Source organism: Crassostrea angulata, chromosome 4 (assembly GCF_025612915.1).
Source record: "Crassostrea angulata isolate pt1a10 chromosome 4, ASM2561291v2, whole genome shotgun sequence".
Lineage (NCBI taxonomy): Eukaryota > Metazoa > Mollusca > Bivalvia > Ostreida > Ostreidae > Magallana > Magallana angulata.
This window is the reverse complement of record NC_069114.1, coordinates 1,708,063-1,729,996: the sequence shown is the minus strand read 5'-3', so window position 1 is coordinate 1,729,996 and position 21,934 is coordinate 1,708,063. Positions and strand designations below refer to the sequence as shown.

Genomic DNA, 21,934 nt, shown 5'->3' with positions numbered 1-21,934 from the left:
ATACCTCATTTCTTTTTTTTTCTTTTTTACATTTGTTGCATGATGATAATAGTGTTCCATATATGTTTTATGCCTAATTATGTTTTCATTACGATACATGTATTATATATGTGTTTTAGCCGTAAGCCGGTTAGCTTGAGTAAATAGAAAAGTAGTGATCCACATTATTCATGCGCTACTTTGACCTCTTGATTCAGACGGGTGTTATATGCAGGAATAACAACATATTGCGCAAATAGTATTATATAAGGGAAACATTTGCAAATATTTTTGACTTTATTGGAAAGTGATATCTAATTATTAATTCTAAAGCAGTACACTTATCCATATCAACGAGTAATAATTCATGCCATTTTGTGAGAAGAATCGCAACTGCAAGATTAGTGATAGAACTTAGATTGGGACCAAGGAGCAGACAGCAATCGCCCATCTCGTAGTAACTGATAAACTGGGAAAGCAACGCCACACGTAAGGCGCCAACTACTTTATGTTTAAACATATTCTTTTCAAGAAAAAGTAGATTGGACAGTAGGCATCAAGAGCACACTTACATAGGTGTTTGAAACACACCCAGAAACAAGTCAGTTAATTTAAAGGACACCGAAATGCCTCGTCCGGATTGTTCTGAATCTTCCAGAACAAAACGGTCTTCATAAAGTAGGAACATATTATGGATTCCCGTTTCTCTGAACTCAAAACCTCTTTTAAAATATTTCAACATTCCATAACAAAGAAATTGAGTATGGTTGAATGATTAAATTTGTCCTACTGCACGAGAAAAGGAAAGTCGCCATGCATTCAAGTTTACTCCTATTATCCGCTGAATTACATCCAATGGGCATAACGCAGCATACCAGTCCTGGTGTATTACACGTAACTGTTAAAAAGAGTATTATAGATTTCAAATAACAGTGAATGTAACTGTACGCGTAAGTGTCTTTAGTTTAAATACTTTTAAAAAGTTTGTTTGTTCTTGGTGTTTATAGGCATCTGGCATGTCGACACTCCCTGCGATGGATTTGGCAACTCTTGGAGAACACAACAGGAAGATTCTGCGATCATGTGTAGTAACACAGATTAGAACAGCTTTCCCATATCAGCAATACTTTGGTTTTAAGTACTTCGGTACATATTTTCAATCAATCTTATATTGGAAGAAAAACACAACAATCAAATCTTTTCAAATATTGTAATATAAACAAGTTACTGCAGGATCACTGTGTCCATGACCCATAGCCATTATTTCACTTTAACAAGCTTTTGGCTTTTGACAACGATTCATTTTGTGTGTTCATATTTTTCAATCAATTTTTTTTTCAAAAATATTTATTAAATACATTCAGATGAGAGATAATAATTCTAAAGCGTAAATAGACGTAAATATGAATAAATATATTTATAAATTTCCTCATAAATGCAAACACATGGTATATATATGCATACATGCATTTATTTTGATAGTAGTGTAAAAACAAGAGTACTTTTCATATATATGTGGAGAGTATTTTTTTTTCAGTTATTGATAGTACAAATGTATAGTAAAACAATAATTTTTTTTAGTAAGCCTATAAATATGGCGCTCCAAAAGTTCTGACTTTGGGAATTATTATGATCCGGAAATTGTTAATTTGTGTCATACATTTTTGTATTATATAAAAAGTTAAAATACGTCAGAACTAAATGGTCCATCTATGTTGCTTACAAATGTTTATAATCGTCCATTGATCAGTTTTATAATGCATAAAAAATATTACACACGCAATTGCAAAATGATGCACACGCATTTTGAAAATGTGCTTGAAAATGTATGACACTTATTTTATTTACAAATGACACACATTTCTTAATTATTTACAGCTTTTATTTTTCGTTATTGACCGCCTTCTGTCGACCACTGATTGTACAAGATGTCTTAGAGCTACAAATGCAATTGCAAATCGATTGATGATATATAATCACTTCATTAGGTCGTAAAGAACAAGACACATTCTGATTACAGTTATTCTCGCTAAACAATGAAATTGTTTAGGTCTCAGAGAATTTTGGAAAGATTGAATAGCTCCAAGTAGGTCCCCCACAACGTGCTTACAAATGCCCAGTAAATGCCAAGATATGTCCAATATGTCTAAAGCTACGTATCTTCCGTCATCATTGAACAACAGTGTCTGTAGATCTGTCAGTGACTGTAGACACTGGGACCGGTTACCTAATCCGTGGTTACATAGCACGTTTAACGTGTGAAATGCGACGAATGGAGATACATTGAGCGGATATATTTGTGAAATGCCTTTTTTAGACACTGAATGAAATTCTGTTAGATGGAAAATTGGAAAGTAGACTAGATGCATCCACGCTTTCCTCATTCTTTTGTCCAAAGAATACATACCGATGGTTTCAAGGTAGTGTATCCTATCTAGGCCACGATCGTCAAACAATATAAATGGCCGTGAAAATGTCTGCTTAAAGATTTTGAGTATATCTTGAACTTTGTGATATCTCTCTGTGTTGTAAAAATAGACACCCAAACAAAGTATTTGAGATACGTGGCCTATACTAGAAGACAATCGCAACATGTTAATTATCTTTTTGTCTAGTTTGTACCAGATTTTGTTCCTTTTGTTTGCAGAGTGCTTTGCCAGTAAAAAGCTTGTCTGAGCTAGACCGTCTGATGTAGAAAACTGCAATGCCAGAGACTGAAATGGCGAAAGCGGTTGCTGCAATAAGCTGGAAATTGATTTCAATTTTAGATAACAATCTTCTATTGTGAACATTGGACAGAAATTGTCAATTAATTCAGCATTTATAGTCATATCCATATTTAAGAGGGATACAACATGCCCCTCTGAAAACGACTCATCACAATGAGCTTGAGCTACGATGGAACATATAGTGGGACTAAGCTTCAAACATTCCACGCCCATCTCATAGTAGCCAAGGAGCTGGGTAAGTAGCGCTTCTCGCGGAGCACCGAACACTTTGTTTCTAAACATGTTGTTTCCTGGAATAATGAAGTTCGGACAGCAAGAATCGTAAACACACTTACAAAGACGTTTAAAACAAGTCCAGAAGCAAAACAATAAATTTGATGGACACCAAAACTCTTCAACTGGATTGTTTTGAATTTCCCAAAATAAAACAGTTTTAAGAAAATAAGAACATATTAATGATTCATGTTTCGATGAACAAAGAACTTCTCTCAGAAATATTTTTAACATTCCATAACACAGAAATTGAGTATGATTAAAAGAATAAACCATTTGCAGTTCTGCTTGAAAGAAAGAAAGTCTCCATTCTAGTTCATTCTCATCGGGCATTAAATGACTTCCTACGGGTATAACGTGACATCCGTTGGATATTACTTCATTAAGTAAATTTTTTGGTGGCCATTCCTTCCTCTTGCATCTAGTGATCCATGAATAAGCTGTATGTGGCCAATATTGACAAGCATAACATGTAACATAGTCATTTTCAATGTCTCCAATATAAAAATTGGAACAAGGCCCATGAGGTCGAAGTTTTTCGGCAAACATTGTGGACGTAGATACCCAATGGTATAGGGCATTACTTAATTTCTCACTTGATAGGTAGTAATGATTCATATGTTTTACTACTGATGGGTCTCTCTTTAATTGACGTGGTGGATTCAAAAGTTTTAATCGCACATACCCGGGTGGAGCAAAGGACTGTTCCATAAATATTGTACGGAAGCAGAATCCATCGAAATTTGACATCTCAGAGATCAATTTCCCATATGTTGTCCAAACCATGTAATCCCGGTCCGATGACTTAAACCTGAAGCCTTCCCTAAAACTACCACTTTGTGCGCTTCCACCTTTATTGTATTTCTTTATCGGTCTCTGTATCATCTCCTCCATACCAATCAACTCCCGCCTTAAAGTAACATATGTGGGTGCCCCTATGTGATGACAAAGACCTACGTACAGGGCTTCTGATACCCTCGGAGCATCATCCATTCTGTAATATATGCAAGGCTAAAATACAAAATCATAGTACCGCTGTATTGAATTTTTTTCTATTCTAAGATTCTGGCATTACTAAAATTGGATAAAAAAACTTCATAATGATGTAAACAATATGCAAATACGTACATGTAATTATAAAAATAGGTAAACTATTTCGTGCATGTGTATAGTATTCATTTCATTTTGAAAGTTGTAGGCGTTCTTTGTTTAATTCTATACTGAATTTATGATTTAATAACTTTAAACATTGGACATGATAACCTACGAATTGTTCTTTTATAAATCTTTTAAAAACTGTTTGCATAAGAATTGACAAAGTAATAGGGCGTTATATCAGGATATTTTTTAAGGAAAATTGATAAATGTTAGATTAAAAACAAAACCATTTTCTATAAAAAAAAAAATTGCTGCTGAAAGTTTATTTTCTTATCTAAAACACGATATATGTATTGGTAGCAGAATTTTATTTTTGAAATAGACCCATAGTTTCAAATAACTTACCAAATGCTCAGCTATCACCATATTACAGCCCCAATTAATCAATTAGTATACCCAAGTATAGATATAACTTTTATATATAGATAAGTCATAAACTGTAAAGTCAATAAAAATTTACATAATCGCCCGAAAAACTTTCTTTCTTATTTTGTATCATTCACATTGTGAAATACTGCGTAATCAATTAAAATCGTGATAGCCAATTTTTGTGGACTGCTTAAATTATACAGGTTCGTGGGGACATCAGTTTGTGTATTCTATTACATTAACGTAAGGCTATATGACCCTTATCTATTAATTCTTCGAGGATGTGTATACGTTGATGAGAGGTACCCACGAATTCCACGGAAATTAAGCCACCACTAATTCTTATGATTCCACCGAAGTAAGAATTGTTTTCTCCGAAAAAAGATGTGAAACACTGAGTTATTAAAATTAGTTTTTGGTTTCTTTTTAAACTTACCTTAGTTAAATATTGAATTTGGTTCTTTTGATTCGCATCTTTTAGGAGCATGAAGAAGTTGTCTTAATCGTGTAAGACGTTAACTTACTTCATCTTCATTATCTTCAAAACCACTGGACCCTCTGTACTAGGAAGAAAGCATCTTAAGTAATACATGTATTTTGTATAAAAGTTTAGCTTATTCCTGTCGTTGATAATGGATGTTTTAAAAAACACTTTTTTGTGTTTTTATCTTTTCTGAGTCTGAGGCTCAAGTGTGCTTTTCTCATAAATAATGCCCGTTGGTTGTCGTTGTTGTAAATTTTTGGAATATTTTATTAACATAATGAAATTAAAATTGTCAACAATAAAAGTTAATACATGTTAGGTTGTTACATGTTTCTTCCCAATGATGGTTCCCTAATACTATTCTGCAAATCTAAACTAACGTGAATAATTTATGTTAATTAAGAAAAAAATCCATTTTTAATTAATAGTCTTTAATTTATACTTATCAATATCTAGTGGAACTGTTCACAATGTTTTCTTTTATAAAGCTCAAATTTTGGGCCTGGTTTCCAATATACCACTCACAGAGTTGTTGATAATTACATTTTCATTACAAGGGATATCATATGAAAAGGAGGTGTGACAAATGATACTCAGAGCGTTGTTTAGCGTTAGTAGATTTAATCACAGGGAACAAACTATAAAAGAATTAAAAATGTGTGACAAAAGATACCCCAAATCTTACTTCTTTGTTTTTAGATAAGAATGAAAACAATTTATTCTAAACAATACTTTGTCAGTATAATCGAACAATGTAAACAAAACCAGGGTATGGATTTCGCCTTACTATTCACTTGAAAAGAGATATGACCTATGTATCTCATGCACATGTGTTTAACTCGACAACACTTTTGTGTTGAATATCTAGCATTTAAAATGCAGATAAAGGTTTCTTTTTTCTATTTTTATTCACAAGTCACAAAATGTTGTTTATTGTACTTTCGATTCTACATGAACATTATAAGAATGTATTTTAGCATCAAGAATGTCAAAACTAGAAACACTCATATATAATTTTACATAGATCTATGATTAGTATGTCCATGATAAGGTTTAAAATACAAGATTATGTAATAAGAAGAAGATAAAACTGTATGCTTACCGAGTCTACGTGAAAAACAAACACCGCATAATCGACACGCCGGCTGAACATGGGAATGGCGTCAGCTAAAACAGCCAAAGTATCGCAAAATTAGGTCACAGGTTAGCAGGTGTGTGAGTGTCAGTTGATACGTGAAGTCTAAACACATAAAGCTCAGTGACAAGAGCGCTGACATCCGTATACTGTAAGAAACCTCGTTTTTGAACATCTTTTTTCTAGTTTCAATTCAACCATAGTTTAAGTTGTGTTTTGTAGAAAATAAAGGCACACTTTTAGCACTGATACCCGGAATATAACAGAAATAAGAAAATAAAAAAAATAATAAAGAAAAAATAAATCATGTTTTATTGTCTTCAAATAACTACACCACGGCCACATGCACAATTTTTTTCGACATGATAAAAGACAATATTTCTTTTCAGTAGCAATGTCTGAAGCATCTTTACAGGCCAAGGGTTTTTGATCCGCACCACGTCTCACGTATGGCACGCCAAATTCACAAAAAATGAGCTAAACATAGTTTCACTGTCGATAAACTAGGTTTATCAGCTGTTAACTAAAGTTTACGGATCCTAAACTATAGTTAACGATTAGTTAACTATTGTTTACATCTGTAAAACTATATTTCACGAATGTAAACTATTGTTTACGAATGATAATCATAGTTTATCAATCTATAAAAAAACGTTAACAATAGATTTTGCTGATAAATATAGATTCTCATTTGTAAATTATAATTTACAATCGTAAACTATAGTTAAGACTTGTTAATTATAGTTTCATAAATCGTGAAACTACATTTATCAGACAAATTCACAAAAATGAGCTAAGCATAGTTTCACAGTCGATAAACTGGGTTTATATTTCACGTCTGTAAACTATAGTTAACGCGATAATCTATGTTTCACATCTGTTAACTATAGTTAACACTGAAAACAATCATTTGCGATTGTTAAACATAGTTTATCTGATAAATATAGTTTCACCATTGTGAAACTATGATTAAGAACTCTAAATAATAGTTCACAAATGCAAATTTTATCTGATAAATATAGTTTCACAATCGTGAAACTATATTTATCAACTCTAAACTTTAGTTTACGAATATAAACTATAGTTTACAGATGTGAATCTATATTTATCAGCAAAATCTATTGTTAACGTGCATTTCCAGACAGAAAAACATATATTTGCATTCGTAAACTATAGTTTACAGATGTGAAATATAAAATAACGTCGGTAACTATAGTGTAGGATCCGTAAACTATGGTTAACAGCCGACAAACCTAGTTTATCGACCGTGAAACTATAATTGCTAATTTATGTGAATTGGGCGTGCTTTAGATTTGTAAACCCTAGTTTACTGATCATATAACCCTATTTATCAGAGAAACTTTGTTTAACAACCGCAAATGATTGTTTTCAGTGTTAACTATACAGATGTGAAATAAGATTATCGCGTTAACAATAGTTTACTGATGTGAAATATAGATTAACGTCGATTACTATAGTTTACGATTCGTAAACTATAGTTAACAGTCGATAAACCTAGTTTATCGACTGTGAAACTATGTTTAGCTCGTTTTTGTGAATTTGGCGTGCCATACTCACGAACCATTGGCAAATTGTGTTATAAAAAGTAGGGATTTATTTGTCACGTGATATCTTATCCTATTTCTTAAATCAATGAAAGACATCGTACTTTTACGTACCTGGTACAGAAAAGGCAGCCTTTAAAGACATTGGTATTGACAAGTTGAAAGAACGTTTTAATGCCAAGTGTATTTAAAAGAAACGTTTTTGGGAGTTGATTTTAATCAACTCTCCTATGCAGTTACTCTCTCAAACCGAAAGTGAAACAGTGTTTGGACCTAAGCACAAACCATCACGCTAACAAGATCTAGTTCTTGAAAATATATGATTTATTAGATGTAATGTATGCTGAAGCATTCCTTTTCAAGGAAACGTATTTATAAATACCTTCAAAATAGTCAGATTTTAAATGATACGAATAGTTTAGATATTTTTTCAGGTCGTATGTATTCCTATGCCAGAGTTAAAGATAGTCTCGTTCAACCCGACGCTCGGCTGTCTCCGTAAATATCCGACAAGCAGAGAATCATTTAATATTTAGAGGTCGCGTCATCAAGCTATCACGTGACCTGGTGTACACATTGGCAGAGAGTTTCTCTTGCTTGCCGGAGATTATCAACGACAGCCGAGCGTCTGGTTGAACAAGAATATAGAGTCCAATATTGCGTGGCTCCATACTTTCTTATAGGGTTTTCTCGGAATTTTTGTCGGAAAAATCCAAAAAAACATATTATAAAAATATGAGATTTTCAGATAAAGATTGGAAACTACTTGCCACGCAGAACAACATATCGTTGTTTTTAAAATAAATAATAATCGATAAAATCAACTCCCATCAGTTCTTCAGTACTTTGATTGTGTTATGGTGTTATCCTGAATAGTTGAGAATCGTTTCTGTGTCATGGTGTTAAACTAGTGGAAAGTTTTCATGGTGACCAACAAAGGTGTCATCATTTAAAATGTACATTGTCGCTGGAAAACGCGTTCTATATGCTCGTAATATTAAAATGACACGTAGTGATAACAAATAGTGTTAAAAATAAAAAAAACTAAAGGGAAAAATACAAAATAGAAGCAGAGCAACCACAAACCTCTACAAAAATTAGAGGTAGTGCTCTTTGTCGTATTCGAGAAAACGTGAAAAAACCCGTAGACAATTAGGTGATTAATTATGGTCACACAATTCGCATGAAAAACGTCAGTCAGCATGCGACTTAGTAGAAGATTATATTTGTTGACAAGGTCTTTTTATTGACCATAGAATTTTTGAAATGTTGACTTCAGTCAAGACTGTTTACAGTCCTGTTTTATGAACTAATTTGTCAGTAGCTTGCCTCGCCTTAGATACTGGTATTACGTAGAGCATGCCCTTGCGTACCAAATTAATATAACTTATACAAATAAAATCCATATGCAGATGATGAAGGTATATTGCTATATAAGTAAGGAAAGTTGACGATAGAAAAATTGAAGTCATCACGTTTAACATAAAGTTGTGTTGTTTGGTTACCATTAATGTCCCTTTGCAGTAAAATATCAAATTTAATACAAATGACGCAGACTCTGTGGTATCTTTTATTTCAAACATACTAGAATACATCGATTCGACGTAAGTCTGGAAGTGAAAGTTGTTAGTTTAATAATACGTCGCCAATATACCTGAATGTTGAGTTGAAGGACACAGTGAGCGATTTATTTTCTGAATAAATTCTGCTATATATGAATACAAAAGTAAGTGTGCTAACAGTGGGGCACAATTGGTACCCATGGGAATTCCATCAGATTGTTGAAAAACTGATTTTCGAAAACTAGATAGATAATGTATATCAGACACTGGAGCATATTTTTAATATGCACTTCAGAGTACTTGTGTGAACAATCGAAATTTTTTTTCACAACATAAGTTTGCAAATGACCGATGACAATTTTAAAAGTGATCCATTTTTATTGAAAACGTTTAGATGCTGTTGATTCTGATAAAAATTTTGGATGTGACATTTTCGTAAAGTTCCTAAGAATTGTTATGTATCCACATCTGATTTTTACTGCCTCTTGAATATACTGTTGCACAGTACTCTTGAAGTTTCTCCGTTACTGCTGTTAATATTTTGGTAAGGGGAAAAGAAAGAGTGTTGGTAAAACATTAATGGAACCCGAAATACATCTTTGTAATTTTTTTCATGAAGATTAGGCATACAATATCGGTAAGCTTATTCAAAATGATTATAAATAATGGGAATGCTCCCAATCCTAAAACGTAGTATACTAATTTTATTTTACTGAACACAATGAAGTAATTATTATCAATTTTTCAAAAATAATAATAGCAATATTAATTAAAAATCAATAATGTTACAAAATGTGTCAAATAAACTTTTTTCTTATATATTGCACTTTCAAAGGACCACGTTCATGATCCTGTCAATCTATTACTAACCTATGTTCATGTAACAGTACATTTCAGTTTAATGCAGATTTCATTAGAAGTATCGGACATTTATTATTTTTCCCGACTTTACACAATGTCGCATTTATACAAATAAAAATACAATTTTAATCAAATGTTTTGATATCTTTTAAAAATAAAGAGCATGATTGTTTTTTTTTTAAATTTACACTAGATTTTTTAGACTGAGGTAAGATTAAAATTCTGCTAAAATGTCATTAAAGTGTTCTGGAAAATGAGGTTATTGTTAATGATATCAAATACCTGCATATAGATAAATAATAGTACATGCAATTTTGATTTGTTTATGTAATCGCAATCCATTTTGTATTGATAAGTAATTCGAGAATTGTTTGCAAACACAAATGAAAAGAATTGCTGGTAAATTCTTACAAACATAGGTAAATAGCCCTCAAACAATTGAGTTTTGGGCGGCGTTAGTTAAAATATCAAAAGAACAAAAAAATATATTTTATTATCAAGCTGTAGGTAATGACAACACAACAAAATATTTTAAGTTTTGTTTAAAATGGTCATTTTTAGTTTAAAAAATGATTAGAATACTGTTAATGCATGTCAAATATTTAAATTTGACAATTTTTTAAAGAAAAAATATAGATTAAAATGAACGTTCCACGTAAACTAACAATTCTAGTGATTCATTTTTTAAACCTCCTTTGAAAAAAATGTTGAATTCTATGTACTTTTCTTAATTGTGCACTCTTCACATTTAAACAAGGAATACATTACAGATGATAGGTAATTTCAAAATGTTTTGGGAAAGACATTCTTAAGTGCGTAGAAGTTGGAAAATCCTGTATTATATTAATTTAAAAAATAATGACCTTCAGCTTAGAAAAATAGATATTTTATTCCACATTCTTACTATTTTTTTTTATCACAATGTACCATTACATATGTTGTATACTACACTGTATATATTTAAATTGATTATTTGTTATACTTCCAAAACTAATTGATTTATTAAAATGAAAGGCCAATGTTCGTATCATTCATGCTCTATTAAGCATAACAGTAATACACAAAAAAAGACTTATTGTCACAATCTGAGAGTTGAAAAAAACCATTTCGCAATCTTTTTGAAGTTTGACCTCTGACACAGTACCGCTATAGATCCTACTTTACGCATTTTCATTTGGTGATGTGTTTTTAAGGCAGACATCACGCAATGTTTTTAAAAGGCTTACACAAGATGGTGGATTTTAAATTTGTTTTATCTTTATTGACTGTGTGCTTGACCCACACATTCTCTGCTGCTGACGGCAAGTAAAAACATATTGTTTTAATGATATCAATTTATGTTTTTGAATAACGTAGACGTAATACAAATTATGCATGCACTTCATCGCAGGGTACAACCCCCCCCCCCCCCCCCCCACACAAAATTTGCGAAAAAAAGAGGGGCGCCTGTAAAGTGCGAAACGAAATCGAAACGAAACGAAATCGAACGAAACAAAACGAAACCAATCGAAACAAAACGAAACCAATCGAAACGAAACGAAATCAAACGAAACGAAATCAAAAATCGAAACGAAACGAAACGGAATTTAAACAAAACTAATATCATTTTTGACTACATAAAAGTGAAAATAAATTCATTGAAATAAATCTTTGAACCATAAAATATAACTACCTGTATGTTTCAGATTGCCGCTGTAAATTTTTAAGCCGATTATCCGAAATTTGCAAAAATTATATAATTATGTAAATAAGTGATGTACATTCCTATACCTTTTAATGTTTCTAATTTGTTTCATTAAATTATATACAGACGTTTAGAGAGAGAGAGAGAGAGAGAGAGAGAGAGAGAGAGAGATGCCTTAAAACTTATCAGCGACATCACATAGCAAAGTATATATACGCAAGTTTTGGGTTTTTGAATCATATTTACAATATTTCATATCGATATAAAAAAAAATTGTGTAGTTGGAATGTCTCCGTAAATACTGTAAACGCACTATATTTCGGGTGTACAATATTTGGCGGAATATCATTTTTCAACAAGTTAGCATGGATTTGAATTAGCGCATTTCTGAATTTACCTTTTTATCTACTTATATATTTTACATTTGGCAATGTACTTTTGCGGACGCCGTTTTCCGCCAAAAACACAAAATAGATTACATAGACAAAGGGTTAAAGACAGTTTTTTAATACGTTTACAGTATAATCATCTTTATATTGCAAGTTAATTTTGTCAAATTACGACGTCCAAATTCATGCTATACATATTACAACAATTCTTATTATATGTTAGAAACTGGTAACCAACTAGTATGCTCTAAATCACATTGTATTCGATCGTTTCATTTTTACAATATTTCAAATCGATAGTAAGAAAATTGATGTTAGAATGTCCCCTTTAGTATCATCGTCATATCTCTATCTCTATCTTTCTTTCTTTCTCTCTCTCTCCCAAACTTGTGTAATATACTTTGCTATGTGATGTCGCTGATAAATTTTAAGGCATCTCTCTCTCTCTCTCTCTCTCTCTCTCTCTCTCTCTCTCTCTCTCTCTCTCTCTCTCAAAGCGTCTAAATACTAGTATCATTTTTATGATTTAATGAAACAAATTAGAAACATTAAAAGGTATAGGAATGTACATCACTTGTTTACATAATTATATAGTTTTTGCAAATTTCGGATAATCGGCTTAAAAATTCACAGCGGCAATCTGAAACATACAGGTAGTTATATTTTATAGTTCAAAAATTAATTTCAATGAATTTATTTTCACTTTTATGTAGTCAAAATTGATATTAGTTTCGTTTCGATTTTTGGTTTCGTTTCGTTTGATTTCGTTTCGTTTCGATTGGTTTCGTTTCGTTTCGATTGGTTTCGTTTCGTTTCCATTGGTTTCGTTTCGTTTCGTTTCGATTTCGTTTCGCACTTTACAGGCGCCCAAAAAAGAGAAAATTAGGAACATTTTTTATTTGCATCATTCAGTCATTTTTTGCGATTTAAATTTAAAAAAAAATATACGGGATATAATGTCTACCTATTCAATAATTTGAAATTTAAATGTGATTGCGAAATAATTTATGATTACCAATTATGTTTTTGAAACTCAGATGCAATACAAATTACTGCTAACATAAACATATCTCTCCCGTTTTATTTTCGCCTCTTACACCCTCGTTGCCAGCGGGCGACTTTAAGACTGAACAAATAAGAATGTCTCAAATTATCTTTCATTATAAAAGTGTCTGTGTCTGAGCAAATCACAGGGAAATACCGTCGACGAATATAAAAACGGGGTAAAATAATCATGTATACAGTATGTAAACAACATTTCATTGCAGGGTTCAGATGACAAGTGTATATTTGTCTCACAGTTTAGTTAAAACAACGATTTTGGTCAACAGTTATTTTTCCGATATTAATATTTACAATGCTTCAGAAAGGCATTTTTAAAAGGCAACCGAAATTTGAGTCTCATTTGTCGAGTTATAAGCGAGTTACAGAGCTTGAAATTATTCGCTATGTTAACAAAGCGTTTGTTTACATTTTGAATGTTGAAGTAAAAACTTCAGTTTTAAACCTAAAACGAATGTGTTAAACGTTAGGAACTGTATATATATGCTGAAAATAAATAAAAAGATAGACAAATAAGCTGGAAAAAGATTTTTTACTGGTATATGGAACCTATGTAAACAAAAACAAGGCACGAGCCTTGTTTACATGACAAAGAATTGTGAGCCCTTTATCTTGCTTATAACTCTACAAATGACTCTCAAATTTAATTTGATCATTAGAAATACATTTCTAAAGCATTGAAAATAATAAAAACATAAAAATAAAATTTGACCAAAATCGTGACCATGCCCCTTTAATGAACATCCTGAGATCAAAGTAAACCACGAAATATTTTTCTATGAAGAAGTAATAGCGAGCGAAGCGAGCTCTAAGAACCAGTGTGCGTGGGAAAAAGAACGAGCTTAACATACAGATTCATCAAACAAAATATTTTGTCTACGTCCCATAATATGCTCTCTAATGTTTCACCCGTGGTGCTATGCCAAAAATTGCCGATATTTAACTTAATTTCCGGTGTCTTGAGGTTTAAAGACACGTTTTGAGTTCTGCACACGCTTTGGCAAGACACAGGAGATTTGTTACATAGTTCCATACCTTCGTATTGAGTCGAGGATTGTAAACAAAGACATAAAAGTTCATGGCTGACGTCACAGTGCCCTAGCACTATATTTTCCGCGATAAATTTAGAGGTGGAGCAAAATTCTGTAATGCGTGTAGGCCTACTAGCTATTTCAGTATAGACTGGAAGAACTGCTTCATTGACATATGATTTGTTTTTTAATTATTATATAAATATATACTAGCAAGAGCCATACTTTACTGTCATATCGATCCAATTTTAAGCTAATTGTGCATAGGCGTCGGAACCGGGGGAGAGGGGGGGGGGAGCAAGCCCCCCTCTTTCTTTTTCAAAGTTAGACCTAACGATTAGGCCATAGCAGCATATAGGGTTCAGCCCCTCTCCCCACTTTTTCTTGCAGCAAAGATAAGTTCCTAAATTTACCTTGAAAAGATTGAAATATTGAGAAGTTGGAGTGATATGTATATATGTATACTAGCCCCCCACCTCCTCCCCCGGGATAAGGATTATCATGATTTTGGGAATAAGGTTTTTGTTTTTTTTATTGTCAAGATATCTGAGGATAAGTCTAGCCCCCCCCCCCCCACTTTTAATTTGCTTCCGACGCCACTGCTGTGCATGCATGTACATTTACTATATTAGTAGGGAGGATTAAACAATAAGACTTTTTGAACTAAATAAAAAAGAATAAAGAGAAAAACTAAACAGTTACAACATTTATGCAGATATTGCATATAGTCAAACTGAAAATGGAAGTGTGAAATTACACACCTACAAACAGGGACCGCTCTCTCTCTCTCACTCACTCTCTCTCTCTCTCTCTCTCTCTCTCTCTCTCTCTCTTGTCTCTCCTCTCTCTCTCTCTCTCTCTCTCTCTCTCTCTCTCTCTCAAAAATTCTTTGACGATAGTTGATATCTAAATAACACTAGGTTGACAATGATGCAAGGTATGTGTAACTGTTGCTGCGCTCGCCACAACAGTAGCACCGTAAAACATATTATATAAGGAATAAGGAATCATTCTTTGAGTATTATGAGGTGATAATTTTGGTCGGGGCGTGATCAAATCCAATAAAGCCCGAAGGGCTTCATGATAGATTTGATCACGCCCCGACCGAAATTATCACCTCATGAAATTCAAAGAATGATTCCTTATGACTTATATTTATATGATTTTTAGCCATCGTATGAATAAATATTTGAATATGAATAAGCAAACCCTGCGGGGGCCTCAATTTGGCGTCATTTGTATTATGGGTTATATAGTACAAAATCGATACGTAGTGTTATCACAGGCAAAGACAATGGAAAATATAAATATATCTTTTTAAGTTCCCGCATTATTGTCAATGATTGTAAAACAATTTTCAATTCAAAGATTCGACTTTCAAAATTTTATCAAGAGGATATGAAGAATTTTAACCAATAAAACTATAAACATATGTTTAAATAGGTTATGCAATATCAGTTGTTTTATAAAATTTTAATCACTGTCTTTCTGTTTACGTAAAACCTAAAATTCAATATATTGTAGGTGACTTATAAATAAGCTGTCTTTTGTGACAACAAATTTCGCGAAAAGCAAACTTTAAGAATATAATTGAATGACAAGAGAATAATTTTTTTCAAAAGGACTTTATTTGATATGGTCTAATATTTGCCCCAATTTTAACCCATTTTTTAGTGTTATATAAAAAAATCAAATCTTTATAAAACATTATACAGAGGGGATCTGTTATATTTCATATGATATAAGTCGTCACTGCTCATAATCTGTGTATCTATGGCGTCACCGAAATAAGCTTATTCTTCCAATTTTGCAAACAAATAAAAAAAAAGTACGATTTATACATATGTTTTTGTTCATATAATCATACATATCGTACTAAAAATGGTATTTGAGCAAGCATATGCTCGGTGTTTTCCAGTCGTAAAATAATCGTAAAACACCCACACTCTGCTTCAAAACATTAATTAATCAAAATACTTATTTTTAAAACTTCATTTCAATACTGTGGCGCCGCTGCGTTGAGAACTTGTTCCACACTTACTTTCAACTATATTTACCCTTACTCTTAATTCTCGTTATATGATTTCAATGTTGAGGAACAGAAATGCATAATCCCGAATTTAGGTCTTTTTATGCTCTAAAAAAATGCACATCTGTAATTGAAGTTTTCATAATATGCCTGTAAGCTAATAAACGTTTTTATTTGTCAAAGTTTCTTCATGTTCAGTACTAGTAATGTCCATTTAAAAAACGAAAAATGAATTCTGAAATTTAAATGATATAGGCGATAAAGAAATTTCAAATTATTTTGAAAAATAATGAATATATCGTGTTGATCAGTTATTTTCTTTGATGTAATGATTTTTTTCCCGCAGAAGACTTAAAATTTGTATTCATAAATATGAGAAAATAAAAAAAATGTTCTCACCAATTAAAAAAGAAATCACAATTAGAAACGATTTACATAAGAAGATGTGTCCATAGTTATATCCCAGAAACACTCAAATCAGTTCTTAAGCTTGAACTATAGCATGATTTATTAGATATTAATCACAGGGGCATCGTATCCGCTCTACACTATATGACATATATATATAATAATACACAAGGGAAGAATTGAAAGTAGGACACGATTTGTAAACAATGTCAAAAAACAACTCACTTCACAAAAGTTACGCAAATCCTCGCACACAATGTTGCAAATGTTGTCAAAAAACACGTTCACACTCAAATATTCCTAATAAACTCGGTAAAAAGCGTTTTTATCCCATTAAAACCGCTGTCTGCTGCAGAAACCCAATCTCTTCGCCCAAGAAAAGACAACTCTGTACTTTCTCTCTCTATATGTTCAGTAATGAGAGTGAAATTTCGGCCGCGGCGGTAACCTGTAAAATGTCTGGGGAAATTTTCGTCGTATGTTACTACCGTGAAAAAATTTCTACAAAAGATTAAATGATAGGAAATATATTAATTTGTTTTTAAACAATTGCATATTAAATTACGCTAATTAAAGTACATGCCAAATATATCGGAACGAATGTTAACAGAAATGTAAATTTAATATACTAGGCTAGTAATTTGATATTGACAATTAAAACAATGCTGAAATTCTTAGGCAACGACAATAGTAATTTTGAAGGTTTAATGGGTTGCAAAGACAAAAAATTAATTATGAGTATTTTAATTATTGAAAAAAAAAATCATATAATTTTTTTTATGTGAACACCAATGTAGTTTTTCATTAACATTTTAGAGAAGAAAAAAAATATCTAAAATTTTCCCAGACATTTTACAGTTTACCGCCGAAATTTCTACTATCATTACTGAACATATAGAGAGAGAAAGTACAGAGTTGTCTTTTCTTGGGCGAAGAGATTGGGTTTCTGCAGCAGACAGCGGTTTTAATGGGATAAAAACGCTTTTTACCGAGTTTATTAGGAATATTTGAGTGTGAACGTGTTTTTTGACAACATTTGCAACATTAAGTGCGAGGATTTGTGTAACTTTTGTGAAGTAAGTTGTTTTTTGACATTGTTTACAAATCGTGTCCTACTTTCGATTCTTCCCTTGTGTATTATTATATATATATGTCATATAGTGTAGAGCGGATACGATGTCCCTGTGTATTAATCAAGGAAGAATTGAACACGAGGTTAAGGATACATATTTAAACTTAGAAAAAAAGAGTTCAGATAGTTAAATAAAGAAGTTAAAGGAATGGCCGTGCTCAGGAACGTTCTCAAACAACTCCCGAACAGTCCGGCTTTTTTTGGGAATTAATGCTGACAGGAAATGTACGAGTTTCCAGTGAAATAATTTGACTTATTACACGGCGGCTTAGTATGGAAGTTTTTCTCTAACTTGATAACTTTGCATTCTAGAAGATAGTGTTTTATCTCATTCGACTGACCCCATTCTATTGAACATGAAATAACGATGATTTGTCAACAAAGTCTAACTCTTACAGTGTCGAACATATAAAACGGAATGGGCTTATAAATCCAAAAGAATTGTAAATCCATTGCCTTTATAATAAATCAAATTCTCTACTTTGAATATGAATTCAATTATAACAAAAATCTTTGCCTTTAGATATACATGTATGACATGAACACTGCACACTGTTGTTTTCATCTTGGTCCTAGTATTAGCCCCCTGATAGTATCGGCCCAACGCGAGCTAACATTAGGGCCGAGATCAAAACAACAGTGGGCTATTCTAATACTCATTTTATGGTTTTGATAAGGAGATGAACGTGATCCGTGTTTTACGATCAATTATGCTTTCAAAAAAGTTTCTAGAGATGTTTGAAAAGCTATTTCTAAAATCTATATTTTCTACATTTAGTCGAGTTGATGCTAAGGCAAGTTGGAACGAAAGTAAAAGTTACTACAAAACTTTAGAGGGGTCAGAAATAATGAGTATTACAAATTTTAAATTTGAATATACTATTTGAAAGGGTGGAATATTGTATAAGATTGGACAATTCTTGTTGATTGTCATCGTCGAAAACCCACGGTCGGCCTCGTTACTTTTTCCGCTTAATTAGATGAGCAAGACCGACGACGGTTGATTGTTGGAGAGTATTCTGTTTTCCTGCTCGCCACAACAGGTTTTACCGTCAAGACATTTTAATTATGATATATTATTCTTCTGAAGAACTTGATCAGTATTGATTTTGAGTACATGATGTTTCGTATGTTGGTCAATTTTAGGGTTTTTTTCTCAACAGATGTTTGTGACAATCACTTTGATTGTCCGCCAGGCTACTACTTCTGTATAGGTACTGTTTGGTGCTGTCCTCTTGGGTTTGAATGTACCGGAACCGAAACTTGTAATGTAATCAGCTTTTTCAGGTTTGTTCCGGATCTTTGAATGATCTTACAATGACTTGTCTCCACTTCATACCATATGTTCATTGTAACATAAAATCAGTTGATCATAGGTAATTCTTGCATATAAAACCGCAAAGATATAAACCAAACTTTCAATAAGATAAACAGTATTTGGATGGAGTGTATTTATATAATTGTTTGAAATATGTGTGAAAAATTCAAAGATTGCGCATAATTATACAGTGACAAATGGTAACGGGTTTATTAGGTTTTGTAACAAACAGAACACAATTCCGTTTCTTTAAAAATAAAGGACAATATAAAGAAGATCAGTTAAATGCTAGAATAATCACAGATATTGTTGTTAATGACTACAGAATAAATTTTTCAGGATTCTAAGAATTAGTATTTGTTGCCGAGACTTTCAAACACAAGTGGTATAAAATAGAAATCAAAAGAAGAACGTCGATGAAATTTATTAACAACATATAGACACTATGCTTTACGATTCTACATTGGTACAGATAACACGAAATAAGTACTTTTTATAGTAATACCGGTATTTGTTTCAATAATATCAAGAGCCTTCATGTTATTTTAAAAATTGTATTAGTTTTGCAATGAATAATGAAACTTTAAGTTTATTTCATATTCTACAGAAATTGTTCATCATCTTAAAAAATAACTATGTTTGTTTACAGCAGAACGCTTTGATGAACGGTCAGTAATCGTTGGATACAAGTTAAGGAGAAAACAAACACTTTAGATGTTTTACACACTGCGATTATCATATGAATCAACGCATTTTTATTTGTAAAGCCAGTGGTAAAATACTTTTTTTTTATTTACTAGGCATGAACAAAGTACCGGATATGAAGAGAATAAGAGACGTCGAAGCACGTTCCGGTAAACTTTTATTGTCAACTGAGGTGCATTGTAAACCATTGTATTTCATCTTGCCTTTATATACTAGTATACACATGTTTAAGCGTAAAGTATATGATACCTGTATCTGTGATACATTTCAGTGTCGGTAAAATTGTAGGCAGTTTTTTCGGTGTGCTTATCGGAATTTGCGGTGTCTGTGGCTGCTGCTATATAAGTAAGTCAGTTGGTTAAGATTTTTTTTTCTCTTTGTCATCAACATAAGAATGTAAAAATTATCCTCTCCTTGTATGCATTTATCAAGCTAAATTTATCTTACTCCATCATTAACAGAGAACAAGAGCAATGGGAATACGTCAGATTCTCAACCTCCTGTTGAATCTCAAGCTCAACCGCCAGCTGAACCTCCATCTGAACCTCTAGCTCAACTGTCAGTCCAACCTTTAGCTACATTTTCAGCTCAACCTCCAGATGAGCCCCCACCTGCATACACACGATTATGACCCGGCTGTCGATGGACTACTGCTTGTGATTTATGTCATAATCACAATCTTTAAATTCAACTGGTGGTTTTTGGCAAAAAAGCTGATTTTATTTGCCGGTTATTTGAAGCCTATAAAATGTTTCGGCCCATATACTTTGGAATACAAATGATTTTACTAGAATGAAAATAATTGTTCTAGTTTGTTCTAATATGAAACAATGTAAAATGTAACAGCATATTGGTGATTCGATGGATAATTTTTTATATACATAGCAATATTATAATCTTATGCAAACTTGATGCCATGTGACCAGTGTTTAGTGCCTTTTCACTGTGTCTCATAAACTACCTTAACAAAGTACAAATAAACTATTTAATCTTATCCTGGAGATCCAATAGGCAGACTTAGTACAAAATAAGAATTAGAAGGAATCGGCACTACCTCAGTTAACAAATGTCAGAATGTTCATCTCTTAATTGATCCGTTACCCGACAGATTTTTGTACAAACGTTGGTAATACAGAAATACACTGCAAGTCATAATGCGGCTTTCATGTCTGGAGTGGATTGAAGTTGTTCCAGAGTTTTGACCCAGAGCAGACCCCATCTAAACCCCTTGTTTACTTTCAGAATTTACTTAGGGGTTACTCTGGGTCTGCCTTTTGATAATTCACGTCAATTCGGGTATTACTTCGGGTCAACTCAGGGCTTTACTTTGGAATTTCTCGCGCTTTGCTTTTGCGGTCCACTGTATGCACTGAGGTGTGAAAAAGATCGTAGTACCTTACTGCCAGTAATTCCTGCCCCTTGTTTATTCCAAAAACACATGTAGCATCTGCTTTCAGGGGTATACTTCTGATTTTGGGTATACTTAATGTGTCCACTTTGGGTTTACTCTGGGTTTCATCTGGGTCCACTCTAGTCAGCCGGAGTAAACATAGAGTAAACCCCGAAAGTAAACACAGGGTTTCGTTTGGGTTTACTTTCTGTTAGGTTAGGTCTGATCGGTACTGTACCACAAAAACACTGTTTGTTTTAAATACAATTGTTAACAAGTATGAGACATCTTATGTACAAAACAACAACCACTTATATAGAAAAAATGGATTGCGGCAAAGGATGTGCCTACAAGTGCATCCATGGTTTGAAAATTGATAAAAAGTGCAATGTTGCTGTCTATAAAGTACCGATCAGACCCAACCTAACAAAGTAAACCCCAACTAAACCATGGGTTAACTTTCTTGGTTTACTCTTGGTGTACTCCGGGTTTACTGTAGTAAACATAAAGTAAACCCAGAGTGGTAGCAAAGAGTAAACCCTGTCAGAAATATACCCCTAAAAGCAGACGCTAACTGTGTATTCGGAATACACAAGGGCATGAATTACAAGCAGTAGGATGGTAAGATCAAGACTGGCCTGCTTCACACTTCAGTGCGTACAGTTGACCTC

The 21,934-nt window shown here is 32.7% G+C and overlaps 1 protein-coding gene across 2 annotated transcripts; it reads right to left on the bottom strand.

Moving 5' to 3' along the window:
* Positions 1-1,243: 1,243 nt before the first annotated feature.
* Positions 1,244-21,475, bottom strand: LOC128179307 (uncharacterized). Of its 2 annotated transcripts, none has more exons than XM_052846706.1 (3): positions 21,269-21,475; positions 4,945-5,066; positions 1,244-3,975 (listed from the first exon to the last, which is right to left on the bottom strand). In XM_052846706.1, the coding sequence occupies exon 3, from the start codon at positions 3,972-3,974 to the stop codon at positions 1,956-1,958; it is 2,019 nt and encodes a 672-aa protein (XP_052702666.1). In that variant the 5' UTR covers position 3,975; positions 4,945-5,066; positions 21,269-21,475; the 3' UTR covers positions 1,244-1,955. The 2 variants fall into 2 exon arrangements, with proteins under 2 accessions (XP_052702666.1, XP_052702667.1); XM_052846707.1 differs by lacking the exon at positions 21,269-21,475 and adding an exon at positions 6,095-6,186.
* Between the last annotated feature and the right edge of the window lie 459 nt (positions 21,476-21,934).

What these genes read in the sequence shown, in the direction of transcription:
- LOC128179307 (XM_052846706.1), bottom strand. Translation starts at nt 3,974, where the DNA reads ATGGATGATGCTCCGAGGGTATCAGAAGCCCTGTACGTAGGTCTTTGT.